General features: G+C 42.0%; 3 protein-coding genes across 3 annotated transcripts; 1 reads left to right on the top strand and 2 right to left on the bottom strand.

The window, feature by feature from the left end:
• Positions 1-120: 120 nt before the first annotated feature.
• tfb2m (transcription factor B2, mitochondrial) lies at positions 121-4,733 on the bottom strand. The gene is made up of 10 exons (XM_079287303.1): positions 4,598-4,733; positions 3,829-4,189; positions 3,379-3,562; positions 3,084-3,175; positions 2,781-2,934; positions 2,259-2,407; positions 1,650-1,739; positions 1,340-1,399; positions 1,115-1,263; positions 121-916 (listed from the first exon to the last, which is right to left on the bottom strand). Exons 2-10 carry the CDS (start codon positions 4,114-4,116, stop codon positions 727-729), a joined length of 1,356 nt encoding a protein of 451 aa, XP_079143429.1. The 5' UTR covers positions 4,117-4,189; positions 4,598-4,733; the 3' UTR covers positions 121-726.
• A 320-nt stretch (positions 4,734-5,053) lies between these two features.
• LOC306792891 (saccharopine dehydrogenase-like oxidoreductase) lies at positions 5,054-14,190 on the top strand. The gene is made up of 12 exons (XM_079290256.1): positions 5,054-5,313; positions 6,516-6,628; positions 7,674-7,754; positions 8,668-8,797; positions 8,957-9,006; positions 9,178-9,308; positions 9,836-9,953; positions 11,717-11,836; positions 11,968-12,024; positions 12,154-12,265; positions 12,547-12,628; positions 12,872-14,190. The coding sequence occupies exons 1-12, from the start codon at positions 5,115-5,117 to the stop codon at positions 12,960-12,962; spliced, it is 1,284 nt and encodes a 427-aa protein (XP_079146382.1). The 5' UTR covers positions 5,054-5,114; the 3' UTR covers positions 12,963-14,190.
• A 750-nt stretch (positions 14,191-14,940) lies between these two features.
• Positions 14,941-25,151, bottom strand: gcfc2 (GC-rich sequence DNA-binding factor 2). Its single transcript, XM_079293315.1, has 18 exons — positions 24,785-25,151; positions 24,398-24,493; positions 23,819-23,977; positions 20,651-20,905; positions 20,315-20,415; positions 19,895-20,040; positions 19,451-19,634; positions 19,173-19,284; positions 19,005-19,056; positions 18,371-18,468; positions 17,993-18,192; positions 17,761-17,905; positions 17,318-17,439; positions 16,683-16,759; positions 16,392-16,458; positions 16,118-16,264; positions 15,845-15,981; positions 14,941-15,487 (listed from the first exon to the last, which is right to left on the bottom strand). Exons 1-18 carry the CDS (start codon positions 25,098-25,100, stop codon positions 15,355-15,357), a joined length of 2,547 nt encoding a protein of 848 aa, XP_079149441.1. The 5' UTR covers positions 25,101-25,151; the 3' UTR covers positions 14,941-15,354.
• Positions 25,152-25,621: the final 470 nt, after the last annotated feature.

The following is a 25,621-nucleotide window of genomic DNA, read 5'->3' on the forward strand; positions in this document are numbered from 1 at the left end:
AACCCCATGTGTTCACCTTGTGCAACCAGGAAACAAGAGTAATAAATTCTAAATAAGAGCATTGAAGGTTCAAGCACTTACTAAAACAGGGCTGATATCATGTTCTCCCACACACACACACATATATAAAAATTCTGATTTAATGTTTTTCTTACAAATCATATTACACACATAGCTAACACTGTCCGTAAGACATGCCATTTCAGACATTGAAATCGTACGAACACACGAGGGATATAAATAAATACAAACACTTGCTTCCACCTTCTTCCTGCACTGTTATTACAGGTTTGGAAAATGATGCACAACAAGATACATGTTGTGTTGTGACACTGCTGCCACACTCCACTACATCAGCAAAACTGCAGTCGCATACCTCATTCGATAATATGCACATTTCTGAACCAAAATATAATTTGCGTGACCTGGTGCACCCATGAGGCTGTTTTTTTCCCAGCCCCCTTGAACATACAGACCTTTATTCTGCAACTTTTTTTTTTAATCACTGCTGCATCCATTTCATGAACATTTCACTTGTTACTACTTTTTTTCTGTTCTTGTATGCATGTGTGCACAAACGTATGCATCTTCTGTGTGCCTGTTTTAATACATTACACATTCTTTTTTTATATTGCATCATCACTATATTATACATACGGTCATATATAACTCATATGCATTGTATTCAATTTGTATAAAACAATAGTAAGACCTGTGTGTCCATCATTAGCCCCAACCCTCCCTCTGTGTGTTCTCCAAAATCTCTTCATAAAGCCAGCTCTGTGTGAACTCCTGACTCTTGTCCATCAGCTGGAACAGTCGAAGATACTCCTCTGGATATACATGCCCCGTCAGTATGTCCTCCGGCATGCCCATCTCCGATAGCAGCTTACTCCCACTATCTGGAGACCACAGACTAGGAACAGACAGAAGAGAGGGAGAATGAGCAAGAGGAAAATAAGGTTGGAAAACGTGTCGACTGGAACAGCCTATGATACGATTATAGTATGGATGCACTTAGTACAGACGCACCAAGAGCAGTTCTTTCATGCGACATGTACAATGTGTTGACTACAGGCCTGTCTCAATAGCTTTGTACGCGTGTATTGCTTACTTGAGCCGGTCCATGAGCTTGACCTTCCTCTTTGCCAGACACTGTTTGACCATCATCAGCAGAGTTGAAGCATTAGACGGAGTGAGGCCTGCAGAGAACAGATCAGCCCGCGGACGCAGACGCACCAGGCACAAGTGGTCATTGGGAAGCTGAGGGGAGAGGTTTTATTAAAAACGGACAACAATCACTTTACATTGCTGCTACTGAGGTTACTCTCTTCCTAACCTTGCCCTTGGAGCTTGGTACTCTCTGTTTTGAAGACCTCACAAATGACTCCCAGGGCTCCTGCACAGACAGAAATGAGGAGGTTGACCACTAGAACACTATCACATTCACCCTCTTTATTTTGAAAATGTGTGCAAACATGAAAGCTTTGGTAGCATAAAACAAAACACTGCAACATGCTTTTTTTAACTTTAAAATGCTTTTTTAGTTTTTGCTGTAAACAGCCGTTTATATGTCAACATTACTGGTTTTATTACATCAGCATTATGACACAAATGTATTGTATTTGTCACCGTCTCTCATACTGTACCTTGTGCAGTAGTTCGATATCACAGGCCATCTGCCAGAGGACACTGAAGGCTCTGTACTGCATCATTTCACCCGGACATGACACCAGTTTCTGATGGATACATAACTGCGTTACATATTTTACACAAGGATCAAAGAACGGCACATAATCAGATTATCATTTAAGTAACCAGACAACTGTTTCCCTCAGCTTTAAGTAGTGATTGTGTTGTCAGCAGCAATATGACTATTTTCAGTACAGATCAATAAAGCTGATGATATAAGTGCAGCAGTAACTAAGACTGTGGTTACACTCGTCTTTTCAATGCGACCGATTGATCAGGCAGGTTGCATTGTGGACACACAGATGCAGACACAGCTGAATTCTGATCCGACGCATCTGATCACGAAGGTCACATTAAAAAGTCAAGTGTAACCACAGCCTCAGCATAGATCTGAGTTGGTTTAAAGCTGCCCAAAATGACAACAAGAGGCATGAGCATGGATGTAACCATCCCCATGGTGACTGACTGACTGACACACACACACACACACACACACACACAGTTAAGACTCTTTGATCAAAGTCATTTCTACATATGCAGAGCTTATAATGTTCTTGTTCTTTTACCAGGTATTCCTTCTCGCTTATGAAGAGGTTGAGCTCTATTCTTCCGTATCTGTAGACAGACAGCCGTTCAAACAAAGCATAAACCATCTTCAGCAGCATTCCACGATCATTACGCAGAGGCAGGATACCCACTACCCTCACTGGGATGTCTAGAAAGACACATGCATGAACACATTACCGATGAAGATCAGCGTACATTCAGGTACGTGTGTTATTGTGTAAAAGGTACATACAAAGTCATTACAATGATGAAATGTGATTTATTATTCTAAACATATTCATCTAAATGTTTGATACCTGTGAGCCACTGAATGTGGATCTTGATGTAGGTCAATAGTTATACCGGTAGTTATATATGTTTATGATGAGGCATTTCTAAGCTTTAGGATTATACTGACTGTATGAAGGAGGTGGGATTTGTTTGCACCCAGAGGCTCAACAAGAGGAAACCTCTTTGTGTGTATGTATTTGTGAGAGATTGAATTTGCAACACAGTGGTGTCTTAGTTTGTTTTTCTCTCACCATCAGTCCAGTTCGCTTCTGATATTCCCAGGTCAGTGAACAGTTTGTCCGTGAACATCACAGGGGGTTTAAGGTTTCCACTGCCAATGGGGTCTAGTTTGAAATAGTCACAGTGAACCACTTCCAGCTGACCATCAAGATGACCTTCCAACTCCTACAACATGAAAACATCATGTATTTAAATAACTGCTACATAAAAGGAAAATTAATGAATTAACAAATAAAATCTGATCATTAACATGAGAGTAGAATTCAGCGTAAAGATACAAAACGTCGTTAGATGCAGAGAGATGTTTGTGTTACCTGTAGATCATGTAGGAAGAACCTATCTCCTTCAAGAGCCACAACTCTCTGAGCACCAGCACTCAGCAGTGTCCTCGTCAACACCCCCGGACCTAAGAAATCAATTCATTGTAGTTTCACACACACACAAGACTAATAAAATGTGCTTCTAACTTATAAATGCACATATTTTATCTTTTTCACCCAAATCCAAAAATATTCGGTTAGTTTGTCAATGTTTGTGCCAAATATTATTGAAGTTACACACCAAACATGAATTCATTAAGTTTTCCTCCGTGTTTGTACAAATACATACCTGGGTTACAGTCGAAGATAACACTTTTAGTATCCACAGATCCGAGATGCTGTGTGACCAATTCAGCCAGGTCTGGGTCCACTATGAAGTGTCTAATTTGTTTACAGGCCTGAGCACGGCGTACATTCTCCTCTACCTCACCACGGTCCAGTAAGTCGTACCGGCACAGAGGACGATATTGGCCCTGGAGAAAGACAGCAACGCACTTAAGAGAGTGAAAACAATTGATATCATATGTGGAAAAGGCTCAGTGTGTCAGAAACCACTGTCAATCATTTCCTTTATTATCTTTTTCAGTTTACTGCACAAACTCAAGATTTTTATCAATACTTGGCTGAGTAGATGTATGTGTTGTGTACCTCAACAATAAAGGAAACACACCTGTATAAAACAGAATGTCAGACCATGGAGATGAAAAAAGAAAGTGGATGATCAAAGACGAATGCCTACCTGTACAGCTACAGCAGACAGGTTCCGGTGTGTGAGTGCTGAGGAGGGGGACGTCCTCTCTGCACGGGGCTGTTGGGAGGTTGGACCCAGTGTGGGCCGACCAGGACCCGAAGAGAGAGAGTCCCGGCTGTAGGCCCTTCTATGAAGCATAGGAGCCCCAGGGACACAAAGGCCATAATGACCCACAGGGGCCAACACTGCTTTGTGTAAACAGGACCTACTTCTGATGGTCTGGCAGCAAGCAGAGCGCATCATCAGGTCTACCACTCTACAGATCTGGGTAGACATGGTGGAGCGGTGGACCTGTAACTACAGAGGAGAGGGGGAGGAAGGTCTGGGGACCCCTTCAAGAGGCCATTGCCTAGAGGGAATGGGGAGGAAAAGGAACCAATGATGTTAAGGGGAATAGCAGGCATTGAATTGACACCAACATAGAATACTACATTATAAATGACAGGCTTTAAATGTTTGTGATTAAGTTAATATCGTAATACAAAAACACGCGTATGCCAAACTGTGTCTAATATGTTCTACTGGCACGTGGGAAGGTAAACTTGATGGCTTAAATCTATCGGCCTAACTGGAGAAGCGTTCGCGGTCCTAAATCCTGTATATTCACAAGTTCGCCAAGAAGTACAAAATAACCTCGCAGACAATCTGTTAAGGGGAGGCGTTGAGCAGTTTCATAATACTGACAATATATAAGTTGTTAGCCGACTGGCTAGCCGTACGCTTACAACTAAAACGTTTTAATTTCGTACAGACATACCTTATCGAAGATGATCCTATATTTATACAAATATAACCACATTGGTGACATACATGTGGCTATTGTCTGCCTGTTTGCTGGTAAAACTCCGTGACATTGAGCAGCCGACCCCCGTCAGTTATTTGTGCAACTCTCGTGGTGCTGCAGGCGCATGTGAATGTCGTCATTGACAGGCGACTTCAACTAAAGCCAATGAGAAAACCCAGGTAGAAAATCCAGGAAGTTGTCATACTGACATACGAATGTAAAAAATAAATAAAGCACAACTAGCTTATAGCATTACTCGAAGTACATACATTGTTGGGAAAAAACACTGAACGCAACACACTTTCTTTATATGCAACTGTTTCGGTAGCAAAAAAAAAGTACCGCTGTTAGCATATTAGCATAATGTTGCTACGGAAGTAGAACGCAGCACTGTCAAAACTGCAGCACGCAGTCGTACTCTCTCCAGTCAGTCTCTGTGAGAGGTGAAGGTACCGTCGCAGTGAGATCCTCCAGCCTGTTAGCTGTCACTATGGCGCGTGTTGATACATCATCCAACAGGCCCTACCACCTGGTTATCTTCGGAGCCTCTGGGTTCACGGGACAGTTTGTGGTGGAGGAGGTGGCCCGGACTGTGTCCGAGGGTCCGAAAGGGAACCTGAAGTGGGCCGTAGCAGGCCGGAGCAAGCAGAAGCTGGAAAAAGTTCTGGAGCAGGCCGCCGCAGTCCTCAGTATGTATTTAAACGATCCCATTAGTTGTGCACGTTGAAGCCGATTGTTTCTAGAACTGACGGTCCTGCTAACAGGGATAGCGTCTCAATTATTATGTTCAATCTGTATGTCAAATGTAAGGATGTTGTATTTGGTGGGACTGCACCTTTTTAGCTGATATTTCAAAAGTACTTTGTATTTCTAAAGCAACGGGCTTAACTCCGACTCCGGGCGACTAATCTGTCTGGGCTCGCTGATAGTGATTCGTTTAACATGAGGTACAAAGTACAAGCGAGGTTGCGACAAAAAGGAACCTTTTCAGTTTCACTATTTGCATTATTAAGGATCGAAATTGAGTCATTGAAGTAATTGATTGATTTATCTATTTTAAGCCTAAAAATACCAACAAAGCACATTTTGATGTATTTGCGTGGTTTTCTGTTTAATCTAGTCTATTTATTCAGTTTACAAGTTCACAAAACCAAGAAAAACTGGAAATGATCCCTTTTTGAAAAGCTGTATCCAGCAAACATTTTGCCTTTCGCTTTATAAATAACTTAATGATTGATACATTTTGAAAATACGTAGCTATTCACTTTCCTTTGATTAACTAATTGATTAATTGGTGAGTAATTTCAGCTCTAAAAACAGAAATATAATTCACCTGATTGCGATTAATTCGTGGACTGTGTAACAAATATTTAGGGAACATATTTAGTATGCCAGTAGTTTTCCAGTTTGATCATTTGTATCCATGCAACACTCTAAACATGGAACATGAAGTCTGTCACTAGATCAACACCGGAGAGCTATTCTGCTGTCATGATAGGAATGTGAGTTTCCAGAGGATTAGAAAGTTATTCTGTTGTCTCCTCAGGGAGTGCACAACAGCTGATGGAACAAACCTGCTCACTGTCCACTCCCCTTCCATGACAGCACACACACGCAGCCCGACAAGCCTTTCAGTTAACACTGAAAACTGTAGTTTGTCTGTTTAAACCGAAATTTGCCTTTTCTCCCAAAGAGTTACAGTGGCACATTTTAAAACGGCTTATATGGTTTTAGCAACTCCTTTCTTTTTTAGGCCACTTATAAACTCGTGAATATTTTTATTTATGAGGACTATGATAGAAACTGAGAGTTGTATAGCAAACATTTGGTTCTAAATATGCTATCGCACTTAAGAGCCTATCCTTAAAACTGTGTGTGTGTGTGTCTGCAGGTAAGCCCGAGCTCAGGTCAGAGGTGGACATTATCGTGGCAGATGTCGAGGAACCAGACTCTCTGGCAGCCATGTGCAAACAGGCTGTAATTGTTCTGAACTGTGTGGGGCCTGTAAGTAGACGCCTGGGATTGTTCTTCTTCAGCACACAACCTGCTCCGTCACATGACACAAACTATTTTTTTCTCATCATCTCACAACATTGGCATGTTGGTGTCTCCCATCTCCTCAACATAGCTCTGTTTCTCTCTCTCACACACACACACGCACACACACACACACACACACACACACAGAGAGAGCAGCCTTCATTTACACAATGGGGGCTACTGACTTACAGGACACAATAAGTCGTATTGTATTAAAGTCAGAATGAAAAGTGGGTTTCCAGAACAGGGTCTTGTTCTTCCACTGCAGTAACTGCCACTGTTTCTCACACAGCAGCACTTTGCCAGCTTGGTTAAAACTGAGGCACAAAGTTTAAGTCAAAAAGAGTTGTCGTTCTGTTCAGTGTGAGTTTTTGTTATGTTGACAATACAAGGCCATGCATGTGATAAATCTATTACCAGGATGAAAAAGACCACACGGTATTCTGTAAACCACACCTCTTGCATAATAGTCTAAGGAACATAAACAAGGATTGTCAAGTAGGGCGACTGTACCTTGCTCTGCAAGTCGGTCTGTGTAGTAATACTTGAGTCAGCCGTGTACCAACAGTCAACCAAAGGAAGATTACTGTTAAAGAACACAAACAGAAAGCTCATAAGAATCTCTGATATGAAATGCAAGAAACTGATTTTGACCGTTTCATGACGTGGTTACCCAAGACATTAAAGCTGAGATTGAGAAATGTTTCTTTAAGTTCTTGGTATGTCAGTGTCACTGCATGCATGCTGTAAAAATTGCTTCTCTGATACCAGATATGTGCTGCATAAACATATAATCAATTAAGTCAACGTAGGGTGATCAACTTTTGCAGGTTTTCTTCATCAGAAATAAGAGTCTTCCTCTGTGTGTGAGGAGACGTGTTCATCGACAAGCTCTCAGACCAACATGAACTGTAGTTGATCGATCATCAACCAAAGGAGGAGAGACAGGAGGAAAAAGTGGACCAGTGCATTGATCCGTTTGTGTGTGTGTGTGTGTGTGTGTGTGTAGTACAGGTTCTATGGTGAGCCAGTGGTCAAAGCCTGTGTGGAGAATGGAGCCCACCATATTGACATCAGTGGAGAGCCTCAGGTATGCTCATAGTGCTGTGCACAAGATTAATCATTACATACTGTAAGATCGTTCTAGGTAGGGAAGACAACCATCGATTATTTTAGTAATCAAGTATTCTACTGTTTATTCTATTGAATGAAATATACGTTGCATTTTAGTTTAAAGAGAAATGGTAAATGTACAAAGAAGAAAATAAGACGGGTCTCTCAAAATTAACAACTGTTTGCTTTTCTTAGACAAATTTTAATTGTTAAAATTGCATCAAATAATATCTGTCAAAACTAAACCCATTTAGTGCCATATTACATTGTGGGGTTTTAAATGGAACATTTGAATGCAAACAAATAAATGAAAAGATAATTTCAAGTTACTTTCTAAAAAGGTTAAACTCTTGTGGGCTACTCCTAAATATAACTTTAGATACTCAAACGCATATATTTAAAAACGTATAGTGTAGATTAGACACGTTTGAGTTACTGACCTTCACACTATTTATTTTACCAAATAACTGACTTTAATCGAATTGCTAAATAAGAATTTGAATCTTCTGTCTCTCCCTGCATGTTGTAAGTGGACCCGACATAGATCTAATCCTGAAGATGGCTTAACGTTCAGCTTGTGTGTTTGAATTAAATGGGAGACGTGCTGCATTTCATGCTGGAGCCTCTTAGACAAAATAATCTCTCACTTTGCAGCATGTGACAGCAGTTTCCCTCGCTGTCAGATGCCGGTCTTTGTAATGCAGCGTGTCTCAGTCTCAGCTCCTTCAGGTTCTCTGAGACCTACACAAAATACCCCATCACCCTCCTCATACAACAGGATGAGGGTTCACCATAGCTTCATGCTGATCAAAATCAGTTTAATTGGAAACATTACAGACAATTACTTTTACATTGCTGTTCCACATTTGTGTGTTTCTGTCTGTATTCAGTTTCTGGAGGGCATGCAGTTGAACTACAGCAGCCAGGCAGCTGAGAAAGGTGTGTACATCATAGGCAGCTGTGGATTCGACTCCATACCTGCGGACATGGGAGTCCTCTACACCAGGGACCAGTTCAAGGGTACGTATGTGCTCAGAAACACACATGAGCAATGAACCCCATCATCTGAGACGGACATGCAGCGGCCCACTCACACTCTTTCTGCTGCTAATAGTGATTCATTCATTGTCATATTAGTCTCTGCTAAAACACGGTGTGTGTATGCGTGTTCACCCACAGGAACGCTGACTGCAGTGGAGAGCTTCCTGACTGTCGCCTCAGGCGATGATGTATGTAACTACATTACCCACAAGTCCAAGCAATGAACCAGCTTGTTGTTCCTTGATTACCCACTTTCCTCCTCATCTTCTCCTAATCTCAAATGTGACTTGTTTTGTTTATGTTCTCCTTCTTTTTTTGCTCTCTTTGTGTACGTTTGTCTCTCCGTCTTCCTCTATCAGGGCGCATGTATTCATGATGGCACGTGGCAGTCTGCTATCTACGGCTTTTCCGACGGCCAGAAGCTCCAGAGTCTCAGGAGGAAGTTTAATCACAAACCTCTCCCTGCTGTTGGCTCTAAGCTTAAACGCAGGTATATAAAATATTTTACAGTTTCTTAATGGCGCCTCCACAGCCAGTTTGTCAAAGTTGGTAAGTCAATATTATGTAGTACATAGTATGTTTACATTCAAACATGAATGTAGGCTAATCTACACATTTGAAAAGCCCTTTTGGAGCCAGTATGTCATTCCTGGAGACCTTTGTTGTATCCTAATCAGTCATGAGAGGATGGGTTCACCATCGGTCAAGTCTTTCTTAAAGCAACAGCAGTGTGGAAACACAAAGGGGAGATTTTATACTGGAAAGACTGTAACTTGGAAAGACTGTAACTTGGGAAGATGCCCTCTTGATTTGGTAACGCAGACTGTTTAGATAACCTTTGGAACAACAAGGCTTGAATGGGCAACACAGATATATCTATCTATATCTATATAGTGTCTGGTACAGAATCCCACCATCAGTATGAGCAACAGCATGTTCTGAAGTTGGACTACTCTTTCATGCTGTTGAAAGTATTGTGTTTTCTCAGTGTATTTCTTTGCATTTGTGTATTTGTAGGGGAAATGTGTTCTTTAGTAATGAGATCCAGCAGTATACGGTGCCGTTCATGGGCTCCGATCCCTCCGTCGTGAAGAGAACTCAGCGCTTTCTGGTGGAGGAACATCAGGAAAAGCCGGTCAGCCTTTATTTTCTGTGTTTATTTTACACAATATTCCTCTAATGCAGCGGTTCCCAAACTTTTTAGGCCGCGCACCCCCTTCTACATCCCGACTGGGTTCGCGCACCCCCCCCCCCCCCTTAATAATAATTAAAAAAAAAGAAGCAACAGAGCCTTTTAAGCCTTCATAGCCGCATAAGAATCGGACCAATGAGAGAACAGTTTGCTCGCGCGTGGCATTTGTTTACAAGATTTAGTCCGCTGTTAAATGTTGCAGTGTTACACAAACCGAACAAAGGAGCAACTGCAACATTGTATCATATTAATCCCTGAATCGGAACAAAGCAAATGAACTGAAGGTGTGAAAACGCCCTGAAACACTGCAACAAAGTTTCAATATCTTTCAGTGACACAAGGCGTCACTTTTAAAGAGCAATACGGATGGCGAGGACACACGCACAGGCTCAGAGGCAGATTATCACATTTAATTTACAATTAATGAGCGACTAATGTAGCCAGGATGTCTTCGGACAAAGCATCGATGCGGCGCGACAGTGTTGTTGGACACCGGGATCATGTCCAACTTTTTTGCTTCTTTCTCCCCAATCATACATTCCACCATCTCTCTGGCAGCTGGCGAGCTCACGTCTTCGGCGATTGTGTGCGGTAGCCCCTTTCTCGCTATTCTGTAACCAGATATGAAGCCCGTAGTGCGTCATTTATAGACCAACACATGAATGAGACTCCAGTTGTTTTTGGCTGTTTTGTCAACTCCTCCAATTTGGATATAAACAATGTAAGGGGCTTTTGACTTGCACTGGCATGCTTGGTGTTCAGGTGGCGACGTAAATAAGAGCTTCAGACTGTTAGCCAGAACCTCACTGCACACCACGCACTGTGGCTTTGGGGAATCTGCGTTGCCAATCCAAGTGAAGCCCAGACACAGATACTTTTCATCATATTTCCTCTTTTTTTCCCAGTCTGATGCTCTCTCTCGTTTCCTCTTTTTCACCTTGACTCCGCGATGGGCCGATGTGCTCCCGATTTGTCTGTGCTGCACCTCTCCGTTCCCCTCGCCTCCGATTCCTCTCTCTCTCTCTGTCCCTCTCCTCTTTTACGACTGATAGCTTCAGATGTCCCACCTTTTAAATTAAAATTACATTTTTTTTAAATATTTAATATTGTTACACCATCAGACCGCCATTACACTTTTCCTCTCGCGCACCCCCTAGAGGCAGCTCGCGCACCCCCAGGGGTGCGCGCACCCCACTTTGGGAATCCCTGCTCTAATGATTCACTTGTAAAATGATGATGATAATTCTTAGTAACGTTCTTGTAGAAAAGCATCATGGAGACCCTACTGTGTCTAATTACAGTTGAAGTTTCACAGATGTGACCTTTTAGGTTTTTGGGCAAAGCTGGTTTTAAACTACACTGTGCTAATCAGGCTTTTCCAACCATATTTATGTGGAAAAGTTGGGATTAGTGGCAAACATCTGGTTCCATTTTTTTTAAATTTTACTTGTGTAGACTGTATGAAATAGGTTTGGACAGGATATTTTGATCAGATATGACTAATGCAAAGAAAATCCCCCCCCCCCCCCCCCCCCCCCCGTTCTCAATATTATTCGTTTTTGCTTCGGACCTTAAGAGTCATTGCGGTGTGCAGGGACACTACCTCAACCGTCTTGTTTTCAGGACAAGATTGCACCATTATGGTGTGTTTATTACTGGCTCTGCTATGTTTGTCGAGCATTAAATACAACTTGTATTTACTTCAGGTTCAGTATGGAGCGTATGCAGGAGTAGGAGGTATCGGCAACATCGTCAAGCTGATGTTTGCTGGCATGATGTTCTGGATCTTCGTAAAGTTCAGCTTTGGACGCAATCTACTCATCAAGGTAAACAAACATGGCGTGAACTGACTTTAACTGAATACTCTACTATTGAAACTAAAAAGTCTGAGTACACATACTGTGTGGTGGGAGATGGTTACATGCTTATGTCTGTCTGTTGTTCGTACTCTCCTCAGCACCCAGAGTTCTTCTCCTTTGGACTCTTCTCCAAGGCTGGACCAACTAGAAAGCAGGTAAAGTGCTGACCAGAAAATAAGGTTCATACTATTAGTTAATGCTCTTCTTCTGTGGTTCCATTTAGTTTGGATGGTAACGTATGCTGAAAAGAAGATTCTCTGTATTGAGAGATATGTTTGTGTTAGATGGAGGCGTCATCCTTCCAGTTTGCTTTCTATGGAGAGGGCTACACAGAGGGACAGGACCCCTCCCTGGGGAAACCGGACGGCAAGATCCGCACACTGGTTCAGGGACCAGGTAACTGGAAATCTTAGTGGAATAGTAGGTTTTGTACTTGATGTGGCAAAGAGATACTTGGGTTTCCCGCCTAAAATGGTTTGGCGTGAAATATTTTAAACCCTCCACGAATGCAGGAATGAAGTTGTGACAACATGGCAGTAATATGAACATCAACCAATTTAGTTGTTTCTATTCAGGCTGGTTATTATGCAAATCAGACCAGGTACCCAGTCTGGCCTGTTCAACACCATCCTGGTTGTGTGTTGTGGTTATTCTATTGTCTTTTTCTTCTTACTCAGAGTGTGGATATGTGGCCACGCCCATCGCCATGGTACAGGCTGCTCTAACAATCCTCAACGAACCCACCGCCTTGCCCAAAACGTAAGTTCTCACATCTACTTCCTGACCTGGAAATTAATTGACACACAAATACAAATCCAGCACACAACATGAACTACCTAAGGAACAGTGTGTAGCATTTGGGGGGGGGGGGGAGATATATTGGGAGCAGGTCCTCCGAACAGTCTGGTGTTTAAACATCCATGTAATCTAAGAATGAACTTGTTAAAATTCATGACTCTTGGGTCTGAAACTCCTTTTCTTTTTTTTATCCTTCTTTTCCAGGGGAGGAGTTTATACTCCAGGAGCTGCTTTTGCAAAAACCACACTGACGGACCGCCTCAACAAACACGGCATCCAGTTTTCTGTCATCTAAAGTTTGGCCTCCCCCTGATGCAATACTCCAGGTTTTCTCAGCACTTACTAATATGCGTAATAACAACTGGAAAGTTTCAGATTAACCTATTTTTGCATTTATCTTTTTCATTTGGTCATAAACTTGCCAGTCTCCCTTTGGCTTGAATGTGTTATTAACCCTCTGCTTGTAAGACAAATGGCACAGCTGCAGCAGCATTTTCTAGCAAAGGACAATAAAATAACTGTTTTGTGTAAATGGGATTAACATGGCCGTCCACGAACATAATTGCTGATGAAAGGAGGATTTTGTCCAGGTTCACTTTATGTAGTTGATCATATTTGTACCTTTCATCATACCAAAAATTGATTTGTAACATTTTGTGCAGACAAAATTTAAATTAAGATCAAACAGTGTATTCATAAAATGATACTGTATCCACATCATCTGGATGAAAATAAACTCCTCAGTTGCCACACCTTCATGTTGTAGTCTATATGTCTTAACCTGCACAGGACGCCCCGTTATTAAATAGCAACAGTATAGCCGGCCGATGGCTTCACAGTATAAAATGTAAAGATCCTGGACATTACCGGTCGTTCCCATGGCAGGATTGAGGATTAGTAAAGTACCGGTAGGTTGAATCAGTGCTAGAGATGTAGCAAAGTGTCAGCTGTAACTACTATTCAACTTCTAGAATCTTTTTAAGTGTTGTCCTTTTGACATACGGTAGCTTCATATACACAAGTACACTAACCAGCTGTATGTATCAGAATAGACACTTGCTGTTTGTGTGTGTATGCACGTACACGCTTGCCTTTCCTGGCCTGTTGGCTCAAAATATCTGCTAGCTTTGTTTTGATAGTTAATATTTGGATAATCACAAAATCATTCTGCTTTTCTTTCTGTAGCTGAATGTTGCAACAGTTCACCTATCCAGTTGTTTGCTTTTGAGCCTTGTCAGAAAATGCATCCAGTTGTTTGTGCACAAAACAGCATGAGTTCTCCATGAGCCTGACGGATCCCCTCTGCTGTTTTGTTCACAAGTGTGTGTGTGTGTGTGGAAGGTTATTTTTATTTTTTTCAGAAGCTTGTCGCTCCTGTGGACTGGAATAGTTTCATCCACAAAGTGGTGTTGTTGATCCCAGTGCTTGTTTTTCATGTTAGAGCGTTATGTGCACGTGACGAGAAATGTTTTGGTGTGCTTTGCTTTGGATGGGGCTCCTAAATAAAACAACTCTGCTCAGAGAAAGAAGTCTTTTGTCTTTCATGTTCAAAAGCTTTCCAGAACTTGTGTTTTACATTTAATTCAATAATGATTAATGTCTTGGGGCGCTCTCATAGCCATGAACCACACCAGCCCTAATCCAAGTCTGACTTTTCCTCGTGTCTCATTTCCTTTCATTGTTCTACTGTTGGCTCTAACATAAAAGGCAAACATGATAGAGCGCTGGCCTGAAGATTAGTCAAAGACCTTTTTTAATTTATTGTAGATGTACTGTGAAACAACTCCTTTCACCATTTCTGTTAGATTTAGAGATTTGACGATGGAAATGCAGTTGAAAAACAAGATTCAGTCGATGTAACTGGAGGGTTTGTGTGAAAGCAGGACACCACCAACATGGGTGTCACCGGTGATCATTCGCCTTCATAATGGGGTAGTGAAATCCCTCGTCACTATCGTCATGGTGGGATGAAAAGCTGTGTTCCCGACTTAATTTCATGGACTTTTATATATTTGTTTAAATATATATAATAGAATAAATGTTAGTAAAAGCATAATTGTATCTCCTCTAGCCCGATAATGACAGTGAAATCCTATCTTTTGCTGCCAATACCACCACCTCTTCTATGACTGTCATCTGATTGACCTAAACACGATCAGTTCATAATGCTCCACAAACTGTTCTCTTAACCTAAAAGAGCTGACCTGCAGTGTTGGTTTCCATGCTGTCAGCTGCTATAACCATTTCAGTTGTAAACAGTCAAAGTATCCAAAAGTAGTTTATTTCCTGTTGCAGTCAGGGAATATGACATCTGCTTCAAATATTTATTCATAAAAATAGTTATCTCCTGTACAAAACTGACAGCAAATTGTTCATGACTAAAATATTAAACTCAGGACTTTCTTTGCCGAGTCCTTTATTAAACAACTGATTTGTATCGTTGATTTTAGCTTGTACTTTATGCTCCACCTCACATGCACTTTTTATATACAGTATGTAAACAGTGCTGGCCTGATGAGCAGCGGTTATCTACCATAAGGAGACTTACTTGCCCTCATGGCTCTATATGCATGTGTTCTAGTTCAAAGGCAGTCGCCTCCGTTCCTCTCCTGCTGTATAATGTCTTTGACAACTGCTTTCAAAATAACTGCTGTTTGATCCGCCTTCGACTCCACATAGTTTTTTGTTCACATGGTGTCCTGGTTCAGCAGCTGATGAGAGTAGATGACATCTTCATAGTGGTATTTCTCTGCTATCGCCATGATGGAGTCATTGCACCTGATTCTACTCAGAATCTGCAAGACTTCAACCACAGAAGACCTACAGGAGACAGGCGCACAGCAGTGATTAGAGAGTTGTTATAAATGTATGAAGGAAAGTCATTAACTTGTCACTGCAGACGTCATGCAAAGGGATGTCCCTTATGATGGGACAATAGGGAGTCAACTTTTATGTCCAACTGCTGTTGCATCATCTTGTAACCACAAACATGCAGGAGCTTTGAGTAAATCAAAGTATCAAAAGAAGGATTATGGATTTTAGCAGCTACTAAGCTGTTTAAAGGTAAACAACGACATGATACATTAAGAAATACGATTTTTTTCTTATTTCACTGTGACAAAGTTGAACTTACAGCAATTTCGAAAATATTTTGGAAAAACGTGTTATTTGTATTACTTGGTGTTTGGGTCTTTAGGAGACTGCTGTTTGCAGATGGTATGAACTTCCTGAACAAGATGGTTTCTGAAATTCTGGAGCTGAGGCAAACATTCATTCTCTCCTTTGAACCAAGAGAGCGGCAAACTATCTCCGATCTGTAGAGAGAGAGACAGAGAAGTCGAGGGAGGTTAAACAAAAAAATAAAAGCGCGAGGGACAGACGACAAACAACCAGATCAAGCATAGAGCACAGACACCAAAAATACACATTCCAAATTTAAAATGTAAACACCTTTGTGCATGCGTTTACAGCATTGTTGTACAGTGTCTGACTGCACATGGTGATCATCAGGTATCGGTTCAGCAGCTTGTCCAACATCAGTTCCTTCAAAGCAGACTCAGGAAGCAGCAAATCCCATTTTCCCATGTTTCCTAGCAGCTAATACAAACACAAGACGGTGATTAACAAACAGCAGCCTGGAAAAATGCAACTCCCCCACTTGGAGAGGCTGACACAATATAAAGCACACAAGTCTTTTAAAACAGAATCTGTGAGAGAGCAGTACTTTGACGGCCGTCCAGAACTGTTGATCCCTGAAGCGACACTGAGGAGACAACCTGTCTTCTAGGAACCTGAGTAGAAAAACAAAACAGCATGTAAAACTGATTGAAAATACCACAGAACGTCATAAAGTACTTTGAGTTACAGGTTATTGATCGATAATTTTATCTAATGATTAAGCAGAAACATGTCGCATTTGAGTCTTTACTGTATAATGGGAAAAGGGACTTCGTCATAAAACAAGGAAAAACTTAACGACACTTAGAAAGTGAAAGAGGCAGGGAGAGATGCAGACTTTTTGGGATACAGAGGGATGAAGACATCTTCATCTACGCAGCTCCTCAGTCGACCGATCACAGCCTCTTTGAATACCTGCATGGGACATAAGTACACATCGTTAACACAAACACGTTCATATAATGTGTGTTTGTCGTCTCCTTTCCATGCATCTGACACCACATCTCCGTTCTCCAGACGCCTGCTCACCAAAAGATTGCTCTGCGCCCCATAAGAGCAGTTAACGTTATGGAAGTGATTAGGATCGAGATGTTAAAGATAAGATAAAAATGTTAAACGGAATACGATGCAGTGATATTGTTGCAACAAAAACAGACTTTTGAAAAGGAGCCGTGGTTTCAATAGAGGAGACGTTGCAAATAAATTGATTGTGTTGTAAATAAAATGTTCACACTCTTATTACTGTTCATGCACGTAACTTTAATAGTTTTGCAGGTCTTACAGAAAGCTTAAAGGTTCCATTAGTTCAATGCTCAGTCAGACGCCTCCTCCTGACTGATCAAGTAACCACTGATTGGCCTATATGAGAACAGAAACCATCGCCCATCCCTATTCACATTAAAAATGACCTAAAATAGCAAAGCAGGAGGATTTCTGTGTTGACAATTATGCGTCAGTCAGTGTTTACGTCACCTTGACCGGTTTACTTTGCTCTCCTTCAAAGATGGAATAGTCCTCCTTCAGTCTGTGACAAACAGCCGACAGACAGACTGACTGACGGCGGGACATGGGATCCCACACCAGCTCCACATAGGCTGAGCAAAGACAGAGCGAGAAAAAGAAGAAGTGACGCTTCTGTCGTTTGACACGTCTATGATGTGACACAAACTGATCCGGAGGTCAAGGATAGTGTGTTGAGGGATTGTTCAAATATGATAAATCCTTTCAATCTTTAAGTTGTGGAGAAGCACCCCGAGCTACAAATCAAACAGTCTTTCTCCATTGCTACGTGCGCCTTCTCTTGCATTTGAACATAATATTATTGCAATATGGCTAATTGTATGAGTGGTGGATAAGTACAAGTGTGTGAAAGAAATAGGGAAAAGTCACATAACATGTGTGAGTGAGTGAGTTACCTGTTATTTTGGGTAGGACCGTCTTTTCTATGACATTAGACAGCGTCTGTCTGTCTGTGTGCTCCAGCTCCTCGTGGCCATGACCGTGACAGAAGGTCTCAACAGCTGTGAACCACGGGAGGTTTTCAAAGTCCCCAATACCGTCCTGGAACATACAACGTTGGACACATAACGCCGTTAGTTGTGTTATGGCATCTGTGTGTATGTATGTATGTAAGAGTCCTCCATGTACCTTGAGTGGGTTCCAGGCCAGTAAGTTATGTCTGATGATGGGGTTCAACAACTTGGGCAGACAGAGAGAGATGTAGGCGCTGTGGTAAGAGTCGGAGTAAGACCCTCTCCATTCTTCAAATCGGGACAGAATCCTCTTAACGTCGCAGAAATCGTTCTGGACGTCAGAAAACACAGCCTCGGATCTCGACAGGATATCAGCTGGAGAGGGAAGGATAACAAGCCACCACTTTAATTCAGCATGGACCTCTGCTTTCTTCGACTTAGGATTTTTAATATGAAAAGTGAACGAAAGAGAAACGATAAAGTTGCAGTACGTAGAGTACAGAACAGTGCAGCTGTTTAAATAAAACCCGGGTCTATAGGTTGAAGCTTTCACCTATTGTCTTCTGCAGCTGCTGCTCCTCCTCAGCTGACGGCTGCGCGTCTTCAGGTATATCAGCATCTTGTTCGGCTTCAACACTGGAGGCTACCTCGCTGCAACATGTCAGACAAATATCATACAAATTAAAACGATAAAAAGATATTGTTGTTCAACTTTATTTAAAGACGAGACGATGGTGAGATTCAGTCCTGACAAACTGTGCTACTATCATGCATACAGTTAGCGGTTTGCAGGTTGGCTCTCATAAAGGCTGCAACTGACCCTAAACATCACAAATGAGCAGTCAGGACGACTCGGAGGAGTGTGTTTCATCAGATCATGACAATATAAAATGACAAGACTAGATGAAATGCTCGATATAATCTGGTGACTAAAGGAGATTTAACCAAAACGACATAAAACAAATAGAAACAAATTAAGAGATAAAACATTTTGACTAAAAGTTGATTAGAATGTAATGACTTTTGGTCAACTGACACTCGAAGGATAAAAATGACCAAAATGTGACTGAAACTAAAAAGCATTTTTGTGTGAAGAATAAAACTAAGATACTGATACAAATATCTGTGGAAGGGCAGTGATGCACATGAACATTTCTTATCTTGAAAGATATTTGTATTTCACTCACCCTTGAGTTTCTGATATCGTGGTGGAGATGCCGCTCTGCTCATCTGTGTTATCTAAAAAAAAAACAGTTCATTTGAATCTTCCTTCCGGAGACTATTGTGAGACGTATTGTACAGAGACAGTTACAGACACATTGTACAGATACATAAATGCACATATAGTTACTCACAGCTGAGGTCAGCCTGCTCCTTGATCCTCTGTTGTCTCTGTGCTAACAGCTCATCCATCTGCTCAGACAACAGAGAGTGCAACTCCAGTTCCAGTGAGTTGATCTCAATAACCTGTCGACAATCAACATATTATCCCCAGTCAGCATATTATCGTCATCCGTCTTCAGAAGGGAGGTATTTCTGCAGCTTCCAGTTGATCCAGCTGTTCAATACCAGCTGTTCAATTCAATGATCGTTAACAGTGGACAATAACTGAACAGATGTACTCGTCTCTGACCTTCTCCCGTAGACACTCCACCAGGTTGTGGACATAGAGGGTCATGTCCCTGTAGAACCTCAGCTGTCTCTCTGAGGAACTTTCCTCCAGAGACTCGGCGGAGGTTTTAGCGCTCTCAACATCGCTCTCCATCCTCCTCAGCTCTGCCTGCCGTGCTCTGTGCACCTCCTTCAGAGAGTCTAGTCTGGAAAGAAAGAAAAAAATCAGAAAGCGGTGTCGTGTGACGTAAGGAGTTCACGAGTATTTGTTTGATTACAACACATGCATGGTTTGGCAATGTGGAAGAATCACTTTAACGTGTATTGGAAAATATTGTTACCTTTTTATTGTTAAATATTACAATATTAAGGCATATCAGAGCAACATTTCTTGAATGTTATCTCTATAACGTCTAATTTATGATGTGGTGCGACATCGAGGCAAATAAATCTCGTGGACACTTACTTTCCAGTGATCCTCTTCTTGACCATTGAGATACTGATGTGAGCAAGAGTCGGGATTTTGACTCCTGACGATCTCTTCTTTTGTCGTCCTCTGACTCGCCGGCTGCTGCTGTTGCTGTAGCTGCTGGACTCACTGCCAGATGGGCTCTGAGGGGAAGAAAACAGGGTAAAGAATGTCAAAGCTGCAGTACTGAGGGTAACAGCAGGTACACTAGCACATGGCTTGAGTCTTCAGGAAGAGACTATTCTGCCATTAGAGAGCAGCCAATGTTACACTAAATGAGACAAGAGTTCAATACAGAAAGAGCGAGACAGACAAATGACACTAGAAAGAAAGAGAGAACGTAAGAAATTATCAAGAAAATTGGAAAAAAAAATTAAAATTAAAATAAAGTACGGGGCTGCCTCAATGTCTTCCTACCTGTCCTCCTGGCCGTCTTTTGACTCCCTTCTCAATTTGTGTCTCCTCCCAAAGTTCCTGCTCTTCTCCATCAGTTCCTGAGCGACTGCCATCACTTTCTCCTAGATTACACACAAACATACTAAATAGTACACTTCACATCCCCACAATTTGGTGCAAAAGCAAGCAAAGCTTTTCAGGCAGCCAGCCTATCATCATGTCATTTTAGTGTAGTTACGTTGCTACTATAGTTTTTACAGTTCAAACGCTCGTAGACAAAAAAAAAGTCGGCACAAAATCAAATTCCATGTTAAGATAGTTATCACCAATGTATTAATTTCTCCCGGCCTCTCATACCGAGTTTCTCGGCAATCCTCTCTCTAATGCTCTTCAGTCTTGGGGCGAACTCGATTCTTCTCTCATGATCATCTGGCTCCTCATCATCAGCAGCAACTCTTTCCTCCTCATCTTCCCGGCTGTAGTGCTCTGGGGTGCTACCAGCCGAGCTGTGGCCATCTCTACCCAGGGAAATGAATTCTTTCTGGGCTCGAGTGGCGTGACGCTGCCGCTGCCGCCTGGCTGCCTTGATCTCTTCAGCATTAGGGATAACGACTGTAAAGACACATCGAGAGACAATTAAGTCCAGGTATACACAAGGATGTATGGCATGACAAACACAGATCCAACTGTTGACAGACTCATACACACACTAACACCAGATGCAGGTATACAGCAAGCGGGATACCACAAACTAATTATCACAAGCAATAACAGCAGCAAGTCAGTCGTAAAAGAAATAGCATCTGATGAGGGCGCATGCGCACGCAGCGACCGGCAGTGAGTTTGGCATCCTCGTGGTTTTGATGTTTTGAATGTCTTTACGCGTCCTTTCTTAAGTGAATCGTTTGAGTGTCGTTGTGATTGAGTGCTCCTAGTGCTGCTGATCTAATCTATAATGGATCTTCTATATCCTGCCGCTTTGTGGATCTTGTTACATCTACTGCTTGCCTGCGAGGTCAACGGGGCCGTCTCCGGTGAAAGGACCCAGTACACCAGAGATGTGCTGCTGCAACTGAACTGTGCGAGTTTAGCTCGCGTGACAGATGTCACGTTACAGTTACCAGACTTTATTCTGAGCGATTCTCATGAAACCTGTGGTGCAACGAGGGATAAGAAGAGGAAGCGGGGTAAACTACGCTTGAGGGAACTGCGGCTCACCCGGATTCCTTTGCCCTCGGTGATCATGTGGAACGTCCAGTCCCTGAGAAACAAAGTGGACGAACTCCAAGGAAATGTCAGTCTTCAGAAGGACTTCAGAGACTGCTGCGTCATGGCCTTCACTGAGACATGGCTCACTGAGCGCGACCAGGACACCGACCCGTCCATCGACTGTTTTGGAGCTCCATTTCGTTTGGATCGAAAGGCTGAAGTGACGAGGAAAACTCTAGGTGGCGGGTTATGTTTATATTTTAACAAACGATACTGCAGCTCTGTGACTGTCAGAGAACGCATCTGTACGCCAGATGTTAAACTTTTATCTGTATCGTTGCATCCTTTCTACCTGCCCCGCAAGTTTCCACAACTTTTTATAACAGTGTACATCTGCCTCCAGCACTATCTTTGATGTAGTGCAAAAACTGCAGTTGACTTCACCTGATGCACCAAACTTCATATTGGGTGATTTGAACCATGTCTCCCTTAACAAGACACTCATAAACTTGTATCAATATGTCTCCTGTCCAACCAGGCAGGATAAGTCCAGCATACAGAAATCGCTTTTATATTCATTCTGATACCTTGGATTATAGTAATGAAATTCAGGAACTGAACTACAAACTGGAAGACAATCAGCACTTTGACATCGACCAAACGGATGTGGAAAAGGCCTTCCTTTCAACAAGAGTGAATAAGAGTCATGGACCTGACATCTGTGGTCGTTTACTTAAATCTTGTGCTGAACGGAGTCCTGTATTCCACGACTGTTTTAATAAGTCTTTACAGACACAGCATGTCTGGAAGGATGCTGTGGTAGTCCCTGTTCCCAAATCCAGTTGCCCCAAAAGTCTAAATGATTTTAGACAGCTTGCTCTCGCATCAATTTTAATGAAAACATTTGAAAAACTGGTAAGGTCAGAAATTTGAAGGAAAACTGAGCAAGCACTTGATCCCATGCAGTTTGCTTATATGCCACACAGAGGAGTAGAAGATGCCACAGTCACTTTGTTTAATGAACTTGTTAAACTCTTGGAGGGAAATGGATCTCATGTTAGACTTCTAGTTGTTGATTTTAACCAGTAGGCTTTTAGAACAATTTGACTTGTATCTTAAAGTACGCAGATGACTCTGTTATTGTTAGTCGGCTCCAGGACAATGAGACCAGCCACGGCCCGGTCATCGACGACTTTGTGAAGTGGCGTGAGCAGTCCTATCTTCAATTAAACATATCTAAAACCAAAGATATGATCAGTGATTTTAGAAGACATGCCCACACACATATCCATTAAGGGTCAGACAGTGGAATGTGTACAATCTTACAAATATCTTGGGACAATTATCGACTCAAAACTGAACTTTGAAGTAAACTGTGTAGCCGTGTTCAAAAAGGGGCACCAGCGTTTGTTTTGTTTGAGGAAACTGTCCTATTTCCACATTGACCTTCTTTTATCGTGCTTTTATTGAATCGATTTTATCCTCTTCTTTGATGTCATGGTTTGGAAACCTATCTTTAAAGAACAGAAACTCTCTGCATCAAACTGTGAAATGGTCTAGCAGGCTGATTGGTGAGTCACAGCTTAACCCAGAGTCCCTGTACACCAGACTGTTACAACGGATAAGCGGCTCCATTTTAAAGGACTCCCCCCACCCTTTGCACAGGGAGTTTCAGCTTCTTCCTTCTAGACGGAGGTATATAGTCCCACGGTGTAGAACAAGGCGGTATATAAACACAGCTTTGTTCCAGCAGCCATCAGTCAGGTGAACAAATTATAGCAACAGTACCAGATGCTATAGAAGCAACGTTTGTGCACTTATTTATTTTATTTACTAAGTGATTGACTGATTTGTAACCTTGTGTACTTTATCATGTTTGTCTTGTTGTCTGTGCGGATTGTAATGCACGTCGAGATGGATGCCTCGCCTTCTACTGCAAACCAAGTCTACCTACGGGTACAAATAAAGGTAACCTGAACATCAGAGACACATTGCATTATACATTATTGCACTATACCCTCAGAACAAGGCCTGATAACGCCGTATCAACCCAATGATAAAGCCAGGTTGTATGTTTGTCTACACTTGGAGGTGGGCCGAGGATGACGATGTCAGAGTGGAGGGAGTGTTGTAAAATGGATGTACAGTAATAAATGTTACAAGAGATCAATAAACAGGCAGCAAGTAGCAACATTTCTTAGTGTGTTTACTCTACCAATGCAGATCCCCTCTGAACAAAGATCTAAGCGGACTTTTTCACCGCGTTGAGTCTGTCAGAACAACACTTCTGTGGAGAACACCCACAAAAACACATACTTGGTATAGCAGGAGAGCAGCTGGAATCTGAGGATGAGGCAGCTGAGAGAGAACTGAGGTCACTGAGATCACTTTCATCGTCGTCGTCATCATCATTACAGTGCATGTCATGATCTTGCCTGGAAGAAGCAGAAGTTGCGGCACCTCCACCTGCTGGGGCTGGGAGAGAGGAGAGGTAGGCATGAAAAAATGTAAAGTATGATTGTGTTTGCCAGCATTGTCACATTACTATCTAGATAAATACTGAATTCAGGTGAAAACCTTAAATATTTCTTCAATGACTAAGATGTTGTGTGTAGGCCGACACTCATAAAACATTTTCAACAGGTAAGAGTTTTGAATCGGCACCTTTTCTAAATCAATATATCTGTACTCTAGACAAAATCTTCCTCGTCTAAGCTATAATAAATGACGTAGACTAAATATTAGAGACATCAGACTGCATTATTGTTAGCTAGGAGTACTTAAAAAGCTGGCGCCTGACATGAATTTAGTGTTGATGTACTGTATCTATAGATCTGTGTATGTAATGCAGCATGTATCACAGTGTGTCTCGTGTGAACCAGTCAGGCTCATTACCTGTGCTGGTGTTGGCAGCTGAAGTGTCCTTCCTCCTCACTTTGAACAGCACAGCTTTATCAGAGGACTTCTTCACTCTGAATGTTGGTTCCTCAGCTGAGACAGTAAAGACAAAAATCAGAGATCCATGAGCACGAAACTGCTGCTGACAAAGAGTGATGAAGAGAACAATCCTATGCCAACATACAAACGTATTGTTGGCATTAAATGTATTGTGTTAATACTATCTATATGCTTTTTGGTGTTATCAATATGACACAAAACAATACATCATAATGCAATTGTATTATCTATTTTGAGTCTTACGTTGCTATGACGTTAACCTTTGTTACTGGGGTCCATCTTTAAAAATATTGATATCAAGACGCCATATTTACACTTACTTACCTTCTTTATCGTCAGAGAAACTGAGGATGGAGTTTGTTTTCTTCTTAAACTCATCTTTGTCTTTGTTCCTCTCTTCTGTCACTTCCGACGTCTCCCCGTCTTCTCCGTCACTGCTGTCCGACTTGGGAGGCGTCGTTTCCCGCTTGGAGCTGCAGCTAATGCCGCGGCCCTGGGCCGGTTTGGACGGCTTATTTACGGCAGCAGCAGCAGCTTTCTCATGTTCCTCTTCATCTCCTCTGTTCGCCTGCTCGTCCTCCTCGTCGCTGGACTTCTCTTTTCTCTGTCGAAAGTTCCTCCTTGGTTTTTTGTTGAACATGTTCACGCTACTGCTACATGGAGGCAGGAACTAGTTTGCTGCTGGCGCTGAACCGCGTTACGTTACGTCAAAAACAGTTCGACAACGTCGCAAAACCTAACGTAAAGCAGCCGCAATGCACTATAGTCTGTGTAGTCTGCATATATTGCCTAATCAAACTGTAAAGAACATTTAGCCAACTTTCAATTAATTTGACATCATTCCGACTTTAAACGACGTTACCAGTTAACATATTGTCATAAATGAACATCAGTAAACTGCAACATAGGCTTACTATTTACCAGCTACGCCATCCTTATCGGGACCGCCTCCTCTATTAAGTAGGAATAATAATCAGTAGACATTAATAATGTATGGGTGTTGGCCATACATGGAGATTATCTAGGGTAAATGTCAGCCGAAATCAGGTGATTTGAGGAATAAGAGTATCTGTCCTTACAGCGACATATGACACTTGTAGGTGAAGTTAAATGAAGCCGACAGGACATCAAAGGAGAGAATACACGACTAGTTCTTTCATA

This window comes from Melanostigma gelatinosum (genome assembly GCF_949748355.1).
Source record: "Melanostigma gelatinosum genome assembly, chromosome: 2".
NCBI classification, from domain to species: Eukaryota; Metazoa; Chordata; class Actinopteri; order Perciformes; family Zoarcidae; genus Melanostigma; species Melanostigma gelatinosum.